Raw genomic sequence first — 22305 nt, 5'->3', positions numbered from 1 at the left:
ACATTTTCTGTGGAGAACACTGTACCTGCTTCCTGCTTTCACAAAGACTAGTAGATGAAGAAAGTGTAGCTCTTACCAGAGATGTCTAAAGAAAGGACTTACAGTATGCAGGGTAGCAGTAATTGTGAAATAAATATACGTACAAACTACTGCTTGCGCAGTACATAGTAAAAATGTTAATTACATTGAAAATGTTAGTCTTTGCCTCTATAAAAGGGCTGTTCTAGTACTAGGCCCTCAAGCAAGAGCAATAAGTTATAAATGACACACAAAAGGATTGTTATGAGCTCTAAGCAATGGGAAAAAGGTGTGGGCGAAAACAGCAAATGGCAAAATTGAAAAATAGTTGTATTAAAAACCCTAAAAAGTAGCATCCCTGATATCCTTTACCCAATGAAGCTGCAATTAAAAGGAACATGCAACCTGGGTTTACAATGGATGTTAGCTGGAGCTTAAATTGACTTCAAGTGAATCACAATGCACAGACCACACACCAGAAGACATCCAGCGATAAAACACTGCATATGCATCCTTGTCAGTTGTAACAAGGACTATAGATAGGATAAGGCAACCCCATTGAAGATAAAGGGCAAAGCCTAAGTTATCCACTGGCAAAAAACAGTGATGCTTGTTTGTCAGGGGTTTGGATATAGAAAGTCTGACAGCAGCAGGAAGCCATAATGAGAGGGGCTAAAGTATTTCTTCTGTAAGTGTACAAAAACAAAACAAAAAACAAGTACAGCCCACACTACCATACTTAAACTGCACAAAACCAGAAATAAACCCAGCGGGAATTAGAGGGTACATGCAGAAGGAGATCTCTACCTAACTTCAGGGACTCAAGACTATACATCCACCAATTACATTATCAAGAGAAAATACAATTATTACTGTTGGTTATTTTAAGTTAAAGTCTCACCTGTGGTCCCCCGTAGATAAAGAGCACAGTTGGGTATTTCTTCCCAGGCTGCAGCTGATGAGGTCGATACATCATGCCATACAATGTAAAGCCGGTACGGCTGGGGAAGGAGAATATTTCTGGAGCAATATATCCAGGAAGTGTTCCTATACAAAAGCAAGAAATACACAGACTTTGTTGGTTGAACACTGTTACATTTAAATTGTCAACTCTATAAAAAAGCAATGAACATACAAAGCAATCTCTGTTGGGCTATTGTAAGTTATTTAATACACATAACATAACTCTTAGTCTGCTGAGAAACTATATGCTTTTATACATCAGTTCTCTATTATATCATCAGTTCTTCATGATATCTAAAATATCTTGTCTTTATATTATATGTTGCACACTCTGCAGAACAGGAGTAAAACTTATATGTCACTGGAAATATTGCCTCATCATACCCTCACCCCTCCTTACCTGGCGACTCCAGGAGTGTGGCCCAGAATTCTTTGTCCCTTTGTGCTGGGTCTGCTCCAGTGCCTGTTATATGGAAGAGATGCACAGAGTGTGGGACAGCCTGGCTGCTGTATCTACTGATATACATATCACAGTGCTGTAGAGAACCAAAAAAATACAGAAAAATCCTTTTAGATGTGTCCCTGTACTCTCTATAAAATTCAAACCACGAGCCATCTTAGACGGTGCACATCAAAACAGTGGAAAATTGCAAAAACAGCCAAGTCAAAACAAGGAGTTGACAATTTAAGATAAATGCTTTTGCTGATTACACTGATAATGTATTATGGAATTACATGTCTAAACAATGTTCTCCAGCTTCTGATATTTTAAAATTTACCTTTATTATACAAACATGGGTCCAAAGTACAGCAATGTTTCGGGCTAGTTTATGCCCTTCATGAAGCATGATGAAGGGCATGAACTAGCCTGGAACAGTGCTGTACTTTGGACCCATCTTTGTATAATTAAAGTCCATTTTAAAATATCAGAAGCTGGAGGACATTGTTTGTTTATGCATTGGGATTTGGGCTTGATAAGCCTCCTCATATTGCTTCATTGATACTTGTGCTAAGTCCACACCGGCATTTGGAATGACATGTCTACTATAAACAATACTGGAACTCTTCATATGTGCAATATTCATAAGTATTAAATCACAAGTCAGGGTTTAAAGCTTTATCATTCTATTTTGACAACAACTAATTCCTCTTGGAATGTTTAGCAATCAAACTCAATACACTGGCATAGAAAACAGTTAAGATTGGATTGTTTGTAAGATAATTCTTTACCTGATATTGTGTCGGCTACATGAGATAGTATATGAAAAGCTTTATATTCTATCACTTATAGCTCTATTTAATTATTTTATTAGGTACTTTTGTTTTGTTTTACCTGGCTGACACAGCAGGCATGGGAAAAGCCAAGATCAGTCAGTCTTTTCACCTCCCTAGGGGTGTCGTAGTTGGCGACATACAGATGGTGCTCAAGAGGTGTGTCCTTTGTACCCTCAAAATACACCAACTTGTTTATCTCGTCCACTCGTATCTAGGAGAAAGGTAGAATTATCAGAAAAATAGAGCAACATTATCCCATTAAGAGATAGAAAATGCCACTGCAATATAAAACACCCTTAAAGGGATATTAACCCCAAATTCTTTCTTTCATGATTCAGTGTATGTAATTTTAAGCAACTTTCAAATTTACTCCTATTATCATTTTATCTTCATTCTCTTGCTATCTTTATTTAAAAAGCAGGAACGTAAAGCTTAGGAGCCAGCCCATTTTAGGTTCAGAAGCCTGGATAGCGCTTGCTTATTGGTGGCTACATTTAGCTACCAATAAGCAAGCATATTCCAGGTTCTGAACCAAAAATGGGCCGGCTCCTAATCTTTAGATTTCTGCTTTTGAAATAAAGATAGCAAGAGAACAAAGAAAATTTAGAAAGTTGATTAAAACTGCATGCTCTATCTGAATCATGGGTTAAGTATCCCTTTAACATAAAACATGTCAGCTTGCAGAAACAGGCTGTCTGGGAATATATCTGTAAAGCGCCCCAATTATCCTATGCAGCAGAAGGATAAAGAAGAGACTGGCACTTTACAAGTAAAGGATAAAAATTAGAAAGGGATAGGGCTATCTTTAATAATGTAATATATGTAAATCTTTAAAACAGAAGCCAAGTTAAACACTACAAAAAACAACTGATAATGCTGAACATAATCCTCTTTATTTGAATTAGGTGCTTCAGCAATGTTAATTAAAGTGCCATTATAGTGGAAAGATTACATGCTCCAATTCGCTACAGCACATAATTTCAGCACTAGCGACCCTGGAACTCTATGTGTTTAACCCCTGCAAAGCCGCTAAACACACAGTTAAAATACCACATAAAATTGCTGATCCCACGTGTTAACTGCTGGTCACCCAATCAGCTGTGGCAGTCAAACTGCAGTGTTATATAACTACTGCTGATGATTGGACCAACATAAGTTGCACTTGGCACCATTATTTCTCTTTGTCTCCCAAACTGCCGGGTCTCTAGTGCTAAAATTACACGTTCTATCGAACTAGAGCATGTAATATTTCCACTATAAAACAAACATACCATACAAACGCTGTTGTGTGACGTAATCAGCATATAAAGGAAACAGAACTATACAGATAATACAAAAGACTCTTCTACAAAATGCATTTGAATATTTGTTGGAGGATTTTTTATTTTATTTAATCTCCTCTTGCTATTTCAGTATACACTTTCCAGAGGCAGAACTTTTTTCACTTTCTGCGATAAGATTTTTTAAGTGAATTTTCTTTCTGCAGGTCATTTTAAAATTCAATTAAATTTTAAATTAGGCTCAATTGCAATGTGTTGATAAAAGGAACACTCAAGTTAAAAATTAAACTTTCATGATTCAGATAGAGCTTGCAATTTTAAAAAACTTTCCAACTTGCTTCAATTAACAAAACGTGCACAGTCTTTTTATATTTACACGTTTTAAAGTCACCAGCTCCTACTGAGCATGTGCAAGAATTCACAGAATATATGCATTTGTAATTGACTGATGGCTGTCACATGGGGGGGAATTCTTATAGAAAAAGAGAAAGAAATGAAAGTGTACACACTACCAAAAAAAGACAGGGAATTAAGCACTCTTTTAGTCAAAAAACATATATATACTAGTTTTTAAATTTTTCCAAAAAATAATTTAAATCAAAAGAAAATAAAGAAATCTTTTTCCAACAGTATGAATAGAACAAAAATAAGTGCACAGTGCAGAAACAAAAAACAATCAATAATATCAACAAAAAACTGACATGAAATAAAAAAATGTATACACCTAGTAAAAGAAACAGTGGCGTCACTTTTATGAAGAAGATACTAATGATAGAGGATGGGAGAGACCTGCAACACCCAACCAGAGGGCAGCTCCGCCTTAATGCAGGAGGGTAAATGCTGTCATGGTTAATGCTGGGATCTATGCTTTAGGATCTATAATTAGGGACAAGCTCACTACAAGTGTTAATCCCCAAACTGGTAAAGCATTAACAAACATTATGTAGCAATCAAGGTGAATGAAATATATTCACATTCCAAGCAAATAACTTTGTGAACCTCTTCCCAGTTTTAATGTTTATATGCAGGAAAATTCCAAATATACTGATAGAAAGTGATGGCGTGTTACCGATCCTCAACACACGCAAATATGTATAAATTCATTCATATGAAACAGTAAAACTGTGAGTGTGTTGCACTTACCTTTGCAGAACTCACTACACTGAACTTGAAGAAATCTGTATGCAGGAGAGCGCCCATCCAGTTCTTGTACAAGTATATCAGATGATTTTAGAAGAAATACCTTTAATCCCACAGAGGGAGACTAAGGGACATGCTCCCCGCAATGCCTGAGGCTAGTTGTGGTTGAAATCCCTATGGAGATAACAGCTCACATAACAGGGTATTCCTATGTCCCTGTATAACTCAGCTTTCTGTGAAATCTCTTTTGTCTTGTTTGCTAATGATATGTCCCAGAGATAAAGGGTCTCACATTGGTCTGAGCTCCCAAACATACATCCATAAGCAAGTAGCTGTAACACCTCTGTTCTCAACCTTCTCTTGTGAGGCCAAGAACATAACTTGATAGAGATAGGGGTGTGGGAGGGATTTTAAACTTGTGTTGGTTCTTGGCCTCCTCCTAGAAGCGGGATTTATATCCCATGTTATGGAGCCCTGTGGACTATCATTTTACAAAAGAAAATCATGAGATCAACTGATATAAAATAGACCAATGTACTGCAATCTTCAGACAGTTCATTATGTATAAACAGATGAGAGCAGAAATAAAGCAATATTTAACAGAACAATAACATTTACTGAGCACTAGGGACCCCTGGCAACTTTGATTAACCTCACTGACTATTATGGCTTAGATTACAAGTGGAACACAAAAATATTTAACGCTATTGAGAGCCACAGCTCAAGTTAAATCAATAGCACTCCTATCCTTGAGTTCAAGTATATATATATATATATATATATATATATATATATATATATATATATATATATATATATATATATATATATATATATATACACACATACACACATACATACAAACAGACATACATACATATACACACACAATATTTTCTTCTGAGTAAAGAACAATAGTATTTAAAGAATTTCTAAAAACCAAAAAACATAATTTATGTAAGTACTTACCTGATAAATTAATTTCTTTCATATTGGCAAGAGTCCATGAGCTAGTGACATATGGGATATACAATCCTACCAGGAGGGGCAAAGTTTCCCAAACCTCAAAATGCCTATAAATACACCCCTCACCACACTCACAATTCATTTTAACGAATAGCCAAGCAGTGGGGTGATAAAGAAAGGAGTAGAAAGCATCAACAAAGGAAATTTGGAAATAATTGTGCTTTATACAAAAAAATCATAACCACCATAAAAAAGGGGGTGGGCCTCATGGACTCTTGCCAATATGAAAGAAATGAATTTATCAGGTAAGTTCTTACATAAATTATGTTTTCTTTCATGTAATTGGCAAGGGTCCATGAGCTAGTGACATATGGGATATCAATACCCAAGATGTGGAGTCACTAGAGAGGGAGGGAATAAAATAAAAACAGCCATATTCGGCTGAAAAAATAATTCACAACCCAAAAAATAAGTTTATTTTCACTTTTGAAAGAAAAAAACTTAAATCAAAAGCAGAAGAATCAAACTGAAACAGCTGCCTGAAGAACTTTTCTACCAAAAACTGCTTCCGAAGAAGCAAATACATCAAAATGGTAGAATTTAGTAAATGTATGCAAAGAGGACCGAGTTGCTGCTTTGCAAATCTGATCAACTGAAGCTTCATTCTTAAAAGCCCAAAAAGTGGAGACTGATCTAGTAGAATGAGCTGTAATTCTCTGAGGCGGGGATTGACCCGACTCCAAATAAGCTTGATGAATCAAAAGTTTCAACCAAGAAGCCAAGGAAATAGCAGAAGTTTTCTGACCTTTCCTAGGACCAGAAAATAAAACAAATAGACTGGAAGTCTTCCTGAAATTTTTAGTAGCTTCCACATAATATTTCAAAGCTCTTACCACATCCAAAGAATGTAAGGATCTTTCCAAAGAATTCTTAGGATTAGGACATAAAGAAGGGAAAACAATTTCTCTACTAATGTTGTTAGAATTCACAACCTTAGGTAAAAATTGAAAAGAAGTCCGCAAAACTGCCTTATCCTGATGAAAAATCAGAAAAGGGGACTCACAAGAAATAGCAGATAGCTCAGAAACTCTTCTAGCAGAAGAGATAGCCAAAAGGAACAACACTTTCCAAGAAAGTAGTTTAATGTCCAAAGAATGCATAGGTTCAAATGGAGGAGCCTGTAAAGCCTTCAGAACCAAATTAAGACTCCAAGGAGGAGAAATTGACTTAATGACAGGCTTAATACGTACTAAAGCCTGTACAAAACAGTGTATATCAGGAAGTATAGCAATCTTTCTGTGAAATAAAACAGAAAGAGCGGAGATTTGTCCTTTCAAGGAACTTGAAGACAAACCTTTATCCAAACCATCCTGAAGAAACTGCAAAATTCTAGGAATTCTAAAAGAATGCCAGGAGAATTTACGAGAAGAACACCATGAAATGTAAGTCTTCCAAACTCTATAATAAATCTTTCTAGAGACAGATTGACGAGCTTGTAACATAGTATTAATCACTGAATCAGAGAAACCTCTATGACTTAGAACTAAGCGTTCCATTTCCATACCTTCAAATTTAATGATTTGAGATCCTGATGGAAAAACGGACCTTGAGATAGTAGGTCCGGCCGTAAAGGAAGTGGCCAAGGCGGGCAACTGGACATCCGAACCAGATCCGCATACCAAAACCTGTGTGGCCATGCTGGAGCCACCAGCAACACAAAAGACTGTTCCATGATGATTTTGGAGATCACTCTTGGAAGGAGAACTAGAGGCGGGAAGATGTAAGCAGGTTGATAACACCAAGGAAGTGTCAGCGCATCCACTGCTTCCGCTTGAACATCCCTGGACCTGGACAGGTATCTGGGAAGTTTCTTGTTTAGATGAGAGGCCAAGAGATCTATCTCTGGAAGCCCCCACACATCTGAACAATCTGAGAAAACACATCTGGATGGAGAGACCACTCCCCTGGATGTAAAGTCTGGCGGCTGAGATAATCCGCCTCCCAATTGTCTACACCTGGGATATGCACCGCAGAGATTAGACAGGAGCTGGATTCCGCCCAAACAAGTATCCGAGATACTTCTTTCATAGCTTGGGGACTGTGAGTCCCACCCTGATGATTGACATAAGCCACAGTTGTGATATTGTCTGTCTGAAAACAAATGAACGGTTCTCTCTTTAGTAGAGGCCAGAACTGAAGAGCCCTGATAATTGCACGGAGTTCTAAAATATTTATTGGTAATCTCGCCTCTTGAGATTTCCAAACCCCTTGTGCTCTCAGAAACCCCCAAACAGCTCCCCAACCTGAAAGACTCGCATCTGTTGTGATCACAGTCCAGGTTGGGCGAACAAAAGAAGCCCCTTGAACTAAACGATGGTGATCTATCCACCATGTCAGAGAGTGTCGTACATTGGGATTCAAGGATATTAATTGTGATATCTTTGTATAATCCCTGCACCATTGATTCAGCATACAAAGTTGTAGAGGTCTCGTGAAAACGAGCAAAGGGGATTGCGTCCGATGCTGCAGTCATGAGACCTAAAACTTCCATGCACATAGCCACTGAAGGGAATGACTGAGACTGAAGGAGCCGACATGCTGCAACCAATTTTAAACGTCTCTTGTCTGTTAGAGACAGAGTCATGGACACTGAATCTATCTGGAAGCCTAAAAAGGTGACCCTTGTCTGAGGAATCAAGAAACTTTTTGGTAAATTGATCCTCCAACCATGTTTCCGAAGAAACAACACTAGTTGATTCGTGTGAGATTCTGCAGTATGTAAAGACTGAGCTAGTACCAAGATATCGTCCAAATAAGGAAACACCGCAATACCCTGTTCTCTGATTACAGATAATAGGGCACCCAGAACCTTTGAAAATATTCTTGGAGCTGTTGCTAGGCCAAATGGAAGAGCAACAAATTGGTAATGCTTGTCTAGAAAAGAGAATCTCAGAAACTGATAGTGTTCTGGATGAATCGGAATATGAAGGTATGCATCCTGCAGAATAGTCCTTATAGTCACCATCTTGAAAGTTGGTACTCTTACATAACGATTCAAAATTTTCAGATCCAGAACTGGTCTGAACAAATTTTCTTTCTTTGGTACAATAAATAGGTTTGAATAAAACCCCAAACCGTGTTCCTGAGGAGGAACTGGCATGATTACCCCTGAAGACTCCAGGTCTGAAACACACTTCAGAAAAGCCTGAGCTTTTACTGGATTTACAGGAATGTGTGAGAGAAAAAATCTTCTCACAGGAGGTCTTACTTTGAATCCTATTCGATACCCTTGAGAGACAATGCTCTGAATCCAGTGATTTTGGACAGATTTTATCCAAAAATCCTTGAAAAACCTAAATCTGCCCCCTACCAGCTGAGCCGGAATGAGGGCCGCACCTTCATGCAGACTTAGGGGCAGACTTTGGTTTCCTAAATGGCTTGGATTTATTCCAATTTGAGGAAGGCTTTCAACTGGAAGCAGATTCCTTGGGAGGAGGAATGAGTTTTTGTTCCTTGTTCTGACGAAAAGAACGAAAACGGTTAGAAGCCTTAGATTTACCCTTAGGTTTTTTATCCTGAGGCAAAAAAACTCCTTTCCCTCCAGTGATAGTTGAAATAATAGAATCCAACTGAGAACCAAATAAATTATTATCTTGGAAAGAAAGAGATAGTAATCTAGATTTAGATGTCATATCAGCATTCCAAGATTTAAGCCACAAAGCTCTTCTGGCTAATACAGCTAAAGACATGGATCTAACATCAATTTTGATAATATCAAAAATGGCATCACAAATAAAATGATTAGCATGTTGCAGTAAGCGAACAATGCTAGATATGTCAGAATCCAATTCATGTTGCGCTAAATTTTCCAACCAGAAAGTTGATGCAGCCGCAACATCACCCAAAGAAATAGCAGGTCTGAGAAGATGACCTGAATAGAAATAGGCCTTCCTTAGATAAGATTCAAGCTTCCTATCTAAAGGATCCTTAAAGGAAGTGCTATCTGCCATAGGAATAGTGGTACGTTTAGCAAGAGTAGAAATAGCCCCATCAACTTTGGGGATCTTTTCCCAAAACTCTATAGATTTTGCTGGTAAAGGATACAATCTCTTAAACCTCGAAGAAGGAATAAAGGAAGTACCTGGCTTATTCCATTCCCTAGAAATCATATCAGAAATAGCCTCAGGAATGGGAAAAACACCCGGGGAAACCACAGGAGGTTTAAAAACAGCATTTAAACGTTTATTAGACTGAACGTCAATAGGACTGGTTACCTCAATATCCAAAGTAATTAACACTTCTTTTAATAAAGAATGCATATACTCTATTTTAAATAAATAAGCAGATTTGTCAGTGTCAATATCTGAGGAAGGATCTTCTGTTTCAGATAGATCCTCATCAGAAGAGGATGAATTATTGTGTTGTTGGTCATTTGAAATTTCATCAGCTAAATGAGAAAAAAAGTTTTAAAAGACCTCTTACGTTTATTAGAAGGTGGAAATGCAGACAAAGCCTTCATAATAGAATCAGAAACAAATTCTTTAAAATTTACAGGTATATCATGCACATTAGAAGTTGAAGGAACTGCAACTGGCAATGTACTATTACTGATAGAAACACTATCTGCATGTAAAAGTTTATCATGACAACTATTACAAATGACATTCGGTGGAATAATTTCTACAATTTTACAACAAATGCACTTAGCTTTGGTAGAACCGATGTCAGGCAGCAATGTTCCAGCAGAAACTTCAGAGACAGGATCAGATTGGGACATCTTGCTCAATGTAAGAGAAAAAACAACATATAAAGCAAAATTATTTATTTCCTTAAATGACAGTTTCAGGAATGGGAAAAAATGCAAAAGCATAGGCCTCTTGATAGAGAAGAAAGCAGGAGGCAAACATCAATGGGGTATTGAAATAATGAAAAAAATTTGGCGCCAAGTATGACGCACAACGTAAACTTTTTGGCGACAAAAATGACCGGAAATGACACACTTGCGTCACTAATGACGCCGGCGTGTGAAAGATCTCGGCGTCACGTATGACGCCGGAAATGACAAAGTTGCGTCATAAACGTATTTTTTCACGCGAAAAAAGTTTGCGCCAAAAATGACGCAATAAAGTCTAACATTTGACGCACCCGCGGGCCTAACACCCGCAATTGCAAAAAGTAGTCAAATTGAAAAAAGACTAAACCCCAGGTAAGAAATAAATTTCTTAAAGTGTTTATATTCCCAAATATGAAACTGACAGTCTGCAGAAGGAAATACATGAACCTGACTCATGGCAAATATAAGTACAATACATATATTTAGAACTTTATATAATTGCATAAAGTGCCAAACCATAGCTGAGAGTGTCTTAAGTAATAAAAACATACTTACCAAAAGACACCCATCCACATAGAGCAGATAGCCAAACCAGTACTAAAACAGTTATTAGTAGAGGTAATGGTAAATTGAGAGTATATCGTCAATCTGAAAAGGGAGGTAGGAGATGAATCTCTACGACCGATAACAGAGAACCTATGAAATAGACCCCCGTTAGGGAAATCATTGTATTCAAATAAGTGATACTCCCTTCACGTCCCTCTGACATTCGCTGTACTCTGAGAAAAATCGGGCTTCAACAATGCTGAGAAGAGCATATCAACGTAGAAATCTTAGCACAAACTTACTTCACCACCTCCATAGGAGGCAAAGTTTGTAAAACTGAATTGTGGGTGTGGTGAGGGGTGTATTTATAGGCATTTTGAGGTTTGGGAAACTTTGCCCCTCCTAGTAGGATTGTATATCCCATATGTCACTAGCTCATAGACTCTTGCCAATTACATGAAAGAAATGGTGTTAACATTGTTTTAAAGTGATATGGTATATGGCAAAGTGTTTCACAGGGGAGGGCTTAAAGGTGTACACAGATATCTCTCACTTTGCACCGTTTCACAATAACACCTGTTAATAGTGATCACATGACCAGTATTGAGGAGATTATTTGCGGTTACGTGTGTGCATATTTGAACTGGCTCCTAACTTTTGAAACAAATATAAATCCAAAGTAATTACATAAACTATTCATGCTTCTACACTGTGTACAATGCCTCTCTGGAAAGGAAATAATGAAAACAGAGAAAAAAAGCAAACTTTAAAGGGCCATTATGATAGTGATAAAATTACATGTGACCAACGTCAACTTCTGATTAGAACAGCTGCAATTTCAACTCTGGGCCATCAGCGCTCTGCGGGTCCTGATTGGTACTTTAACTGTGTTTTTTCTTACATGATTTAGATAGAGCATACAATATTTAATCAACTTTCCAGTTTACTTCTATTATCAAATGTGTTTTGATCTCTTTGTATCTTTTGTAAAAGAAGCAGCAATGTACTACTGGGAGCTAGCTGATCATACCAGGTAAGCCAATAACAAAAGGCATATATGTGCAACCGCCAATCAGCAGCTAGCTCCCAGTAGTGCTTTGCTGCTGCTGAGCCTACCTAAGTATTCTTTTTAACAAAGGATATCAAGAGAATGAAGCAAATTTGATAATATAAATAAATTGGACAGTTGTTTAAAATTGCATGCTCTATCTAAATCATAAAATAAAAATTTGGGGTCGCTAGTGATAATATTGCATGCTCTAAATAGAGGTTGTCATTTTATCACTATAACAATACCCAGAACATAAACATATTTTAAATGGTTTACTCAATTACATAAGAACTTGAAAATGGGTTCTCATATGTGCACATACCGTGGATCCATGTCGGCCAAGAACCTCCCACTCTCCACTAGTAATGGCCACCTCTTCCTTTATGGGGCATCGGAAGTCATCTGAAAGAACAAGGTTGACAATGGTTATTTACAGTGTCTGCAGAAAAATGTCTGACATCTACTTTGTTTTAAGCCCCCAGAATAACGTGTTTAACAAAAGAGCAAACGTTGCATTAACATGGTATTTATTATGCCAACGGTTATGTAAAACACCTTATATATTATTTAATGGTTCGGTATTACCTTAAGTTATGTATTTAGGATTAGCAATCTATTTTTTTTAATGTTAGAAAGGCAATACACAGAATACAGACTCTCCAGCAAGAGGTAATGCATATTGGTCCTTGGATTAGCCTAGGGATAATCAACACGTCATATTTATTACAGAATACTGTAGATGTGTAAATGTCTCTGAACAGTTACATACAATACAGTGAAAATATATAACTTACATGTTATAACCCGATAACAGAATTTATGTTTACCTGATAAATTACTTTCTCCAACGGTGTGTCCGGTCCACGGCGTCATCCTTACTTGTGGGATATTCTCCTCCCCAACAGGAAATGGCAAAGAGCCCAGCAAAGCTGGTCACATGATCCCTCCTAGGCTCCGCCTACCCCAGTCATTCGACCGACGTTAAGGAGGAATATTTGCATAGGAGAAACCATATGATACCGTGGTGACTGTAGTTAAAGAAAATAAATTATCAGACCTGATTAAAAAAACCAGGGCGGGCCGTGGACCGGACACACCGTTGGAGAAAGTAATTTATCAGGTAAACATAAATTCTGTTTTCTCCAACATAGGTGTGTCCGGTCCACGGCGTCATCCTTACTTGTGGGAACCAATACCAAAGCTTTAGGACACGGATGAAGGGAGGGAGCAAATCAGGTCACCTAAATGGAAGGCACCACGGCTTGCAAAACCTTTCTCCCAAAAATAGCCTCAGAAGAAGCAAAAGTATCAAACTTGTAAAATTTGGTAAAAGTGTGCAGTGAAGACCAAGTCGCTGCCCTACATATCTGATCAACAGAAGCCTCGTTCTTGAAGGCCCATGTGGAAGCCACAGCCCTAGTGGAATGAGCTGTGATTCTTTCGGGAGGCTGCCGTCCGGCAGTCTCGTAAGCCAATCTGATGATGCTTTTAATCCAAAAAGAGAGAGAGGTAGAAGTTGCTTTTTGACCTCTCCTTTTACCAGAATAAACAACAAACAAGGAAGATGTTTGTCTAAAATCCTTTGTAGCATCTAAATAGAATTTTAGAGCGCGAACAACATCCAAATTGTGCAACAAACGTTCCTTCTTTGAAACTGGTTTCGGACACAGAGAAGGTACGATAATCTCCTGGTTAATGTTTTTGTTAGAAACAACTTTTGGAAGAAAACCAGGTTTAGTACGTAAAACCACCTTATCTGCATGGAACACCAGATAAGGAGGAGAACACTGCAGAGCAGATAATTCTGAAACTCTTCTAGCAGAAGAGATTGCAACTAAAAACAAAACTTTCCAAGATAATAACTTAATATCAACGGAATGTAAGGGTTCAAACGGAACCCCCTGAAGAACTGAAAGAACTAAATTGAGACTCCAAGGAGGAGTCAAAGGTTTGTAAACAGGCTTAATTCTAACCAGAGCCTGAACAAAGGCTTGAACATCTGGCACAGCTGCCAGCTTTTTGTGAAGTAACACAGACAAGGCAGAAATCTGTCCCTTCAGGGAACTTGCAGATAATCCTTTTTCCAATCCTTCTTGAAGGAAGGATAGAATCTTAGGAATCTTAACCTTGTCCCAAGGGAATCCTTTAGATTCACACCAACAGATATATTTTTTCCAAATTTTGTGGTAAATTTTTCTAGTTACAGGCTTTCTGGCCTGAACAAGAGTATTGATAACAGAATCTGAGAACCCTCGCTTCGATAAGATCAAGCGTTCAATCTCCAAGCAGTCAGCTGGAGTGAAACCAGGTTCGGATGTTCGAACGGACCCTGAACAAGAAGGTCTCGTCTCAAAGGTAGCTTCCAAGGTGGAGCCGATGACATAGTCACCAGATCTGCATACCAAGTCCTGCGTGGCCACGCAGGAGCTATCAAGATCACCGACGCCCTCTCCTGATTGATCCTGGCTACCAGCCTGTGGATGAGAGGAAACGGCGGGAACACATAAGCTAGTTTGAAGGTCCAAGGTGCTACTAGTGCATCCACTAGAGCCGCCTTGGGATCCCTGGATCTGGACCCGTAGCAAGGAACTTTGAAGTTCTGACGAGAGGCCATCAGATCCATGTCTGGAATGCCCCACAGCTGAGTGACTTGGGCAAAGATTTCCGGATGGAGTTCCCACTCCCCCGGATGCAATGTCTGACGACTCAGAAAATCCGCTTCCCAATTTTCCACTCCTGGGATGTGGATAGCGGACAGGTGGCAGGAGTGAGACTCCGCCCATAGAATGATTTTGGTCACTTCTTCCATCGCTAGAGAACTCCTTGTTCCCCCCTGATGGTTGATGTACGCAACAGTTGTCATGTTGTCTGATTGAAACCGTATGAACTTGGCCCTCGCTAGCTGAGGCCAAGCCTTGAGAGTATTGAATATCGCTCTCAGTTCCAGAATATTTATCGGTAGAAGAGATTCTTCCCGAGACCAAAGACCCTGAGCTTTCAGGGCTCCCCAGACCGCGCCCCAGCCCATCAGACTGGCGTCGGTCGTGACAATGACCCACTCTGGTCTGCGGAATGTCATCCCTTGTGACAGGTTGTCCAGGGACAGCCACCAACGGAGTGAGTCTCTGGTCCTCTGATTTACTTGTATCTTCGGAGACAAGTCTGTATAATCCCCATTCCACTGACTGAGCATGCACAGTTGTAATGGTCTTAGATGAATGCGCGCAAAAGGAACTATGTCCATTGCCGCTACCATCAACCCGATCACTTCCATGCACTGAGCTATGGAAGGAAGAGGAACGGAATGAAGTATCCGACAAGAGTCTAGAAGCTTTGTCTTTCTGGCCTCTGTCAGAAATATCCTCATTTCTAAGGAGTCTATTATTGTTCCCAAGAAGGGAACCCTTGTTGACGGAGATAGAGAACTCTTTTCCACGTTCACTTTCCATCCGTGAGATCTGAGAAAGGCCAGGACGATGTCCGTGTGAGCCGTTGCTTGAGGAAGGGACGACGCTTGAATCAGAATGTCGTCCAAGTAAGGTACTACAGCAATGCCCCTTGGTCTTAGCACAGCTAGAAGGGACCCTAGTACCTTTGTGAAAATCCTTGGAGCAGTGGCTAATCCGAAAGGAAGCGCCACGAACTGGTAATGCTTGTCCAGGAATACGAACCTTAGGAACCGATGATGTTCCTTGTGGATAGGAATATGTAGATACGCATCCTTTAAATCCACCGTGGTCATGAATTGACCTTCCTGGATGGAAGGAAGAATAGTTCGAATGGTTTCCATCTTGAACGATGGAACCTTGAGAAACTTGTTTAAGATCTTGAGATCTAAGATTGGTCTGAACCTTCCCTCTTTTTTGGGAACTATGAACAGATTGGAGTAGAACCCCATCCCTTGTTCTCTTAATGGAACAGGATGAATCACTCCCATTTTTAACAGGTCTTCTACACAATGTAAGAATGCCTGTCTTTTTATGTGGTCTAAAGACAACTGAGACCTGTGGAACCTCCCCCTTGGAGGAAGTCCCTTGAATTCCAGAAGATAACCTTGGGAGACTATTTCTAGCGCCCAAGGATCCAGAACATCTCTTGCCCAAGCCTGAGCGAAGAGAGAGAGTCTGCCCCCCACCAGATCCGGTCCCGGATCGGGGGCCAACATTTCATGCAGTCTTCGTAGCAGTGGCAGGTTTCTTGGCCTGCTTTCCCTTGTTCCAGCCTTGCATTGGTCTCCAAGCTGGCTTGGCTTGAGAAGTATTACCCTCTTGCTTAGAGGACGTAGCACCTCGGGCTGGTCCGTTTCTACGAAAGGGACGAAAATTAGGTTTATTTTTTGCCTTGAAAGGCCGATCCTGAGGAAGGGCGTGGCCCTTACCCCCAGTGATATCAGAGATAATCTCTTTCAAGTCAGGGCCAAACAGCGTTTTCCCCTTGAAAGGAATGTTAAGTAGCTTGTTCTTGGAAGACGCATCAGCCGACCAAGATTTCAACCAAAGCGCTCTGCGCGCCACAATAGCAAACCCAGAATTCTTAGCCGCTAACCTAGCCAATTGCAAAGTGGCGTCTAGGGTGAAAGAATTAGCCAATTTGAGAGCATTGATTCTGTCCATAATCTCCTCATAAGGAGGAGAATCACTATCGACCGCCTTTATCAGCTCATCGAACCAGAAACATGCGGCTGTAGCGACAGGGACAATGCATGCAATTGGTTGTAGAAGGTAACCCTGCTGAACAAACATCTTTTTAAGCAAACCTTCTAATTTTTTATCCATAGGATCTTTGAAAGCACAACTATCCTCTATGGGTATAGTGGTGCGTTTGTTTAAAGTGGAAACCGCCCCCTCGACCTTGGGGACTGTCTGCCATAAGTCCTTTCTAGGGTCGACCAAAGGAAACAATTTTTTAAAAATGGGGGGAGGGACGAAAGGAATACCGGGCCTTTCCCATTCTTTATTAACAGTGTCCGCCACCCGCTTGGGTATAGGGAAAGCTTCTGGGAGCCCCGGCACCTCTAGGAACTTGTCCATTTTACATAGTTTCTCTGGGATGACCAACTTGTCACAATCATCCAGAGTGGATAATACCTCCTTAAGCAGAATGCGGAGATGTTCCAACTTAAATTTAAATGCAATCACATCAGGTTCAGCCTGTTGAGAAATGTTCCCTGAATCAGTAATTTCTCCCTCAGACAAAACTTCCCTGGCCCCATCAGACTGGGTTAGGGGCCCTTCAGAGATATTAGTATCAGCGTTGCCATGCTCTTCAGTATCTAAAACAGAGCAGCCGCGCTTACGCTGACAAGTGTTCATTTGGGCTAAAATGTTTTTGACAGAATTATCCATTACAGCCGTTAATTGTTGCATAGTAAGGAGTATTGGCGCGCTAGATGTACTAGGGGCCTCCTGAGTGGGCAAGACTTGTGTAGACGAAGGAGGGAATGATGCAGTACCATGCTTACTCCCCTCACTTGAGGAATCATCTTGGGCATCATTGTCATTATCACATAAATCACATTTATTTAAATGAATAGGAATTCTGGCTTCCCCACATTCAGAACACAGTCTATCTGGTAGTTCAGACATGTTAAACAGGCATAAACTTGATAACAAAGTACAAAAACGTTTTAAAATAAAACCGTTACTGTCACTTTAAATTTTAAACTGAACACACTTTATTACTGCAATTGCGAAAAAACATGAAGGAATTGTGCAAAATTCACCAAATTTTCACCACAGTGTCTTAAAGCCTTAAAAGTATTGCACACCAAATTTGGAAGCTTTAACCCTTAAAATAACGGAACCGGAGCCGTTTTAAACTTTAACCCCTTTACAGTCCCTGGTATCTGCTTTGCTGAGACCCAACCAAGCCCAAAGGGGAATACGATACCAAATGACGCCTTCAGAAAGTCTTTTCTAAGTGTCAGAGCTCCTCTCACATGCGACTGCATGCCATGCCTCTCAAAAACAAGTGCGCCACACCGGCGCGAAAATGAGGCTCTGCTTATGCTTTGGGAAAGCCCCTAAGGTATAAGGTGTCTAATACAGTGCCTGCCGATATTATTATATCAAAATACCCAGATAAAATGATTCCTCAAGGCTAAATATGTGTTAATAATGAATCGATTTAGCCCAAAAAAAGTCTACTGTCTTAATAAGCCCTTGTGAAGCCCTTATTTACGATCGTAATAAACATGGCTTACCGGATCCCATAGGGAAAATGACAGCTTCCAGCATTACATCGTCTTGTTAGAATGTGTCATACCTCAAGCAGCAAGAGACTGCATACTGTTCCCCCAACTGAAGTTAATTGCTCTCAACAGTCCTGTGTGGAACAGCCATGGATTTTAGTTACGGTTGCTAAAATCATTTTCCTCATACAAACAGAAATCTTCATCTCTTTTCTGTTTCTGAGTAAATAGTACATACCAGCACTATTTCAAAATAACAAACTCTTGATTGAATAATAAAAACTACAGTTAAACACTAAAAAACTCTAAGCCATCTCCGTGGAGATGTTGCCTGTACAACGGCAAAGAGAATGACTGGGGTAGGCGGAGCCTAGGAGGGATCATGTGACCAGCTTTGCTGGGCTCTTTGCCATTTCCTGTTGGGGAGGAGAATATCCCACAAGTAAGGATGACGCCGTGGACCGGACACACCTATGTTGGAGAAAATAGGATAGACATTCTCAAATATAGGGTATAACATATGGTATAAATTAGCGCTGCAGAATCTGTTAGCGCTCTACACATAACCGATAATAATAAATATACAATTTTGCGGTATTGTTTAATACTTGACAGTTCCTAGATCTGCTGTTTGCACATTCTTAATATTCTGATATAAAGTCTGCCAGAGAGCTAACGTCAGGCTGTTCCAAGTTACGAAACCATGAAAAAAGCAAACTAGTAGTATAATTAAAGGACTTTGCAATAATCTATTATTGATCATCGGAAAAATGCACTCTCTTTTTAGAATTGCCGATGTATATGTCACATTCATGAAATGTGTACAGATCAAAATTTTCAAAAATAAAAAACAAAATGTATGCTTACCTGATAAAATTATTTCTTTCCGGATAGTCCACAGCGTCCTCAATTACTGTTGGGAATATCACTCCTGGCCAGCTGGAGGAGGCAAAGAGCACCACAGTCAAACTGTTAAGTATCACTTCCCTTCCCACAAACCCCAGTCATTCGACCAAAGGTAAATGGAGTAAAAGGAGCAACACAAGGTGCAGAGGTGCCTGAGGTTTAGTCAAAAATAACTGGTTTAAAATAAAGAGCGGGGCCGTGGACTCACCATATCCGGAATTTTTTTTATCAGGTAAGCATACATTTTGTTTTCTTTCCTAAGATATGGTGAGTCCACAGCGTTCTCAATTACTGTTGGGAACCAATACCCAAGCTAGGGGACACAGGAGACTAGGGAGGGACAAGACAGGTATATCTAGACAGAAGTCACCACCGCTTGAAGAACCTTTCTCCCAAAAGAGGCCTCAGCCGAGGCAAAAGTATTGAATTTATAAAATTTAAAAAAAGTATGCAAGGAAGACCAAGTTGCAGTCTTGCAAATCTGTTCTACAGAAGCTTCATTTTTGAAAGCTCAAGAAGAGGAGAGAGCCCTAGTAGAATGAGCCGTAATTCTCTCAGGAGGTTACTGTCCAGCAGTTTTATAAGCCAAAGGAATTATACTTCTCAACCAGAGAGAAAGAGTAATAGCTGTACCAAAAATTTCACCTCCTCCATTGACAGAGGCAAAGAGAATGACTGGGGTTTGTGGGAAGAGAAGTGATACTTAACAGTTTGACTGTGGTGCTATTTGCCTCCTCCTGCTGACCAGGAGTGATATTCCCAACAGTAATTGAGGATGCCGTGGACTCACCATATGTTAAGAAAGAAAAGGCTTTTTTTAGGTTATAATATTTTTATTGAGGTTTTAAAGAAGCAAGACATAACAAAATATCAAAGAAGGAACAGATTCCACCATCTGTACATATTTAAACAAATCAAAACATCAAAAATATTACAAAATAATTCTTTGTCTAACAAATGTCTACTGAAAATGTGTATTTTCTTTCCCCTCTCTTTTCTTCACTCCTTTCCTACCCCTTCCCTCCCCTGTCCCCCTTCTCCCTATAACCATATCTTTGGTTAAGTTCCACATGTTACATGCGTATTAAAACAAGTAATATAATCAGCATCCAAAATACAGCACACAAAAGAAGAAGAAAAAAAAAAAAAGAGAAAAGGATTCCCCTCCACCACCGCTTTAATCTGCCCATGTAATGGGGAAACTACCTGTTAGCAATGCCATACTGAAGAAATCAGACTTCCTAAATGGGAATATAATCTGCCTTTGTACTCCCTCTGGAAATGTCAATATAACCTTTAACCATTTCTGGAAATAGTAATTAACTCTTCTCTCTTGCGTCATATTAAGCTCAAATTGTTCAAGATGTAGCTGGATTAGTATTTTCTTCTTAAATTCTCGAAAAGTAGGACTGTGTTTAGATTTCCATGATCTTAGAATGATATTTCGTCCAATTAAAATTGTTGTATTAACTAATCTTATGTTATCTATTTCCTTTGTATATTTGTAAAGAAAGAATATACCTTTACTCTCAAATTTGAGCTTTTTCCCAAGAAATCTATTTACCCAGTAATTAATTCTATTCCAGAATTTGTGTACCCTGGGACAGGACCAGAAACAATTATTAAGATCTGCTTTCAGTAAACCACATCTGGAACAGTCCATGGCTGGACCACCTAGAGATGTCTGCTGGCGTATTATAAGCCTTATTAATTACTCTTACATGAGATTCTCTCCAGCTACTTGAGCTAGTAGATTTATGCACTATTTCTTCCACTGTAATCTCGTTAAAGTCTTTAAGCCATTTTAAATTAATCTTGATTGGTGTCTATAGCCCCCAAGGACCAATTATTCCCATACTTCTCTAATAATCGAAAATAATAGTGTCTCACTTGCAGATATGCGTAGAATTCTTTAGACGGAATGGTATAGACTATCAAAGGATTTAATTGTCTGTAGTTCTATATCTTCTAACTGGAATACGAATCTTAAGCCTTTCTGTTCCCATTTCCTAAAGATTTTAGAGGTTAGACCGGGTATGAATTCTGCATTAACTACAATAGTCAGATAGTATGATATCGGATTGTTGATCTCTAAATCTTGGTTGCATTTAATCCAAGCGACAACTACATTGAGTATTGTTTTTTTCATTACTATCTCTTTGGGTATATTTTTGAGGTTGGAGTGTAATAATCCTTTAAGTGAGAAAGGAGATCATGTTTTGTTCCATCTGTGAGTATGAGAGTAAATCCTTCCCTGTTAACCAATCACTGGCAATCTTCACCATAAAAGATGAGTCTTTCCCCCTTTCCAAATAAAATATGTGCAGTCTGAGTAAAAATGGTTCAGGTCAGTTTCCTTAATGAATATAGGGAGATTCTGACAAAGATATAGGATTTTAGGGAGGAGTATCATCTCAATTAGCAGCAGTTTAGCTGATATGCTTAATCATCCATCTGGGTTCTTACTTAATATAATACCTAGATACCGGATCTGTTCTTTTACCTCCTTAAAAGGTGTACTAGGCTTTTTTTTTTAATGCTAACATTCTTTATCGTGCCTATCTACTTAGCATTCAAATTCATGTGACTAAATATAACTGCGGAAGAGTTTATTTCTGCATTAAGTTCTCACGTGTAACTAGGTTTACCATAATATTAGTGACTCATAACTCCACTATAAATTACTGATTCCAGCTACCGTTTTTATTCATTTGCTGGATTTAGTGGTGATACTTTATTAGACTCTAGATAAAATCACACCACTATAAAACATAAATTATGCTTACCTGATAATTTCATTTACATCTTAATTGGAGGAGAGTCCACCGCTTCCTTCATTACTTGTGGAAACAAATACCCAAGCTCTAGAGGACACTGAATGAAAAAAATGGGAGGGTAAAAGGAGGCGGACCCTATACTGAGGGCAACACAGCCTGCAGAACCTTTTTCCCAAAAGCTGCTTCCGCCGAAGCAAAAACGTCAAATTTATAAAATTTTGCAAAAGTATGTAAGGAAGACCATCTATCAGTTCCGCCTGGGGATCCCTGGATCACGACCCGTATCTGGGTAGCTTGCAATTGAGTCTGGACACCATGAGAGCTATCTCCGGTGTCCCCCATCTGCTGCAGATCTCTGC

At 39.3% G+C, this 22305-nt stretch overlaps 1 protein-coding gene across 2 annotated transcripts in view; it reads right to left on the bottom strand.

Annotated features, from left to right (window-relative positions):
• The window catches only part of DPP8 (dipeptidyl peptidase 8), a 352338-nt gene that overhangs the window by 195598 nt on the left and 134435 nt on the right, over nucleotides 1-22305 (bottom strand). For both annotated transcript variants that reach the window (XM_053718538.1, XM_053718537.1), the window contains exons 13-16: nucleotides 12396-12475; nucleotides 2315-2467; nucleotides 1382-1517; nucleotides 920-1065 (exon numbers count right to left, since the gene is read on the bottom strand). In XM_053718538.1, coding sequence (XP_053574513.1) covers nucleotides 920-1065; nucleotides 1382-1517; nucleotides 2315-2467; nucleotides 12396-12475 — 515 coding nt within the window. The remainder of the gene's footprint in view (nucleotides 1-919; nucleotides 1066-1381; nucleotides 1518-2314; nucleotides 2468-12395; nucleotides 12476-22305) is intronic.

Source organism: Bombina bombina, chromosome 6, assembly GCF_027579735.1.
Source record: "Bombina bombina isolate aBomBom1 chromosome 6, aBomBom1.pri, whole genome shotgun sequence".
NCBI classification, from domain to species: Eukaryota; Metazoa; Chordata; class Amphibia; order Anura; family Bombinatoridae; genus Bombina; species Bombina bombina.
This window is presented reverse-complemented; position numbering and strand designations above follow the sequence as displayed.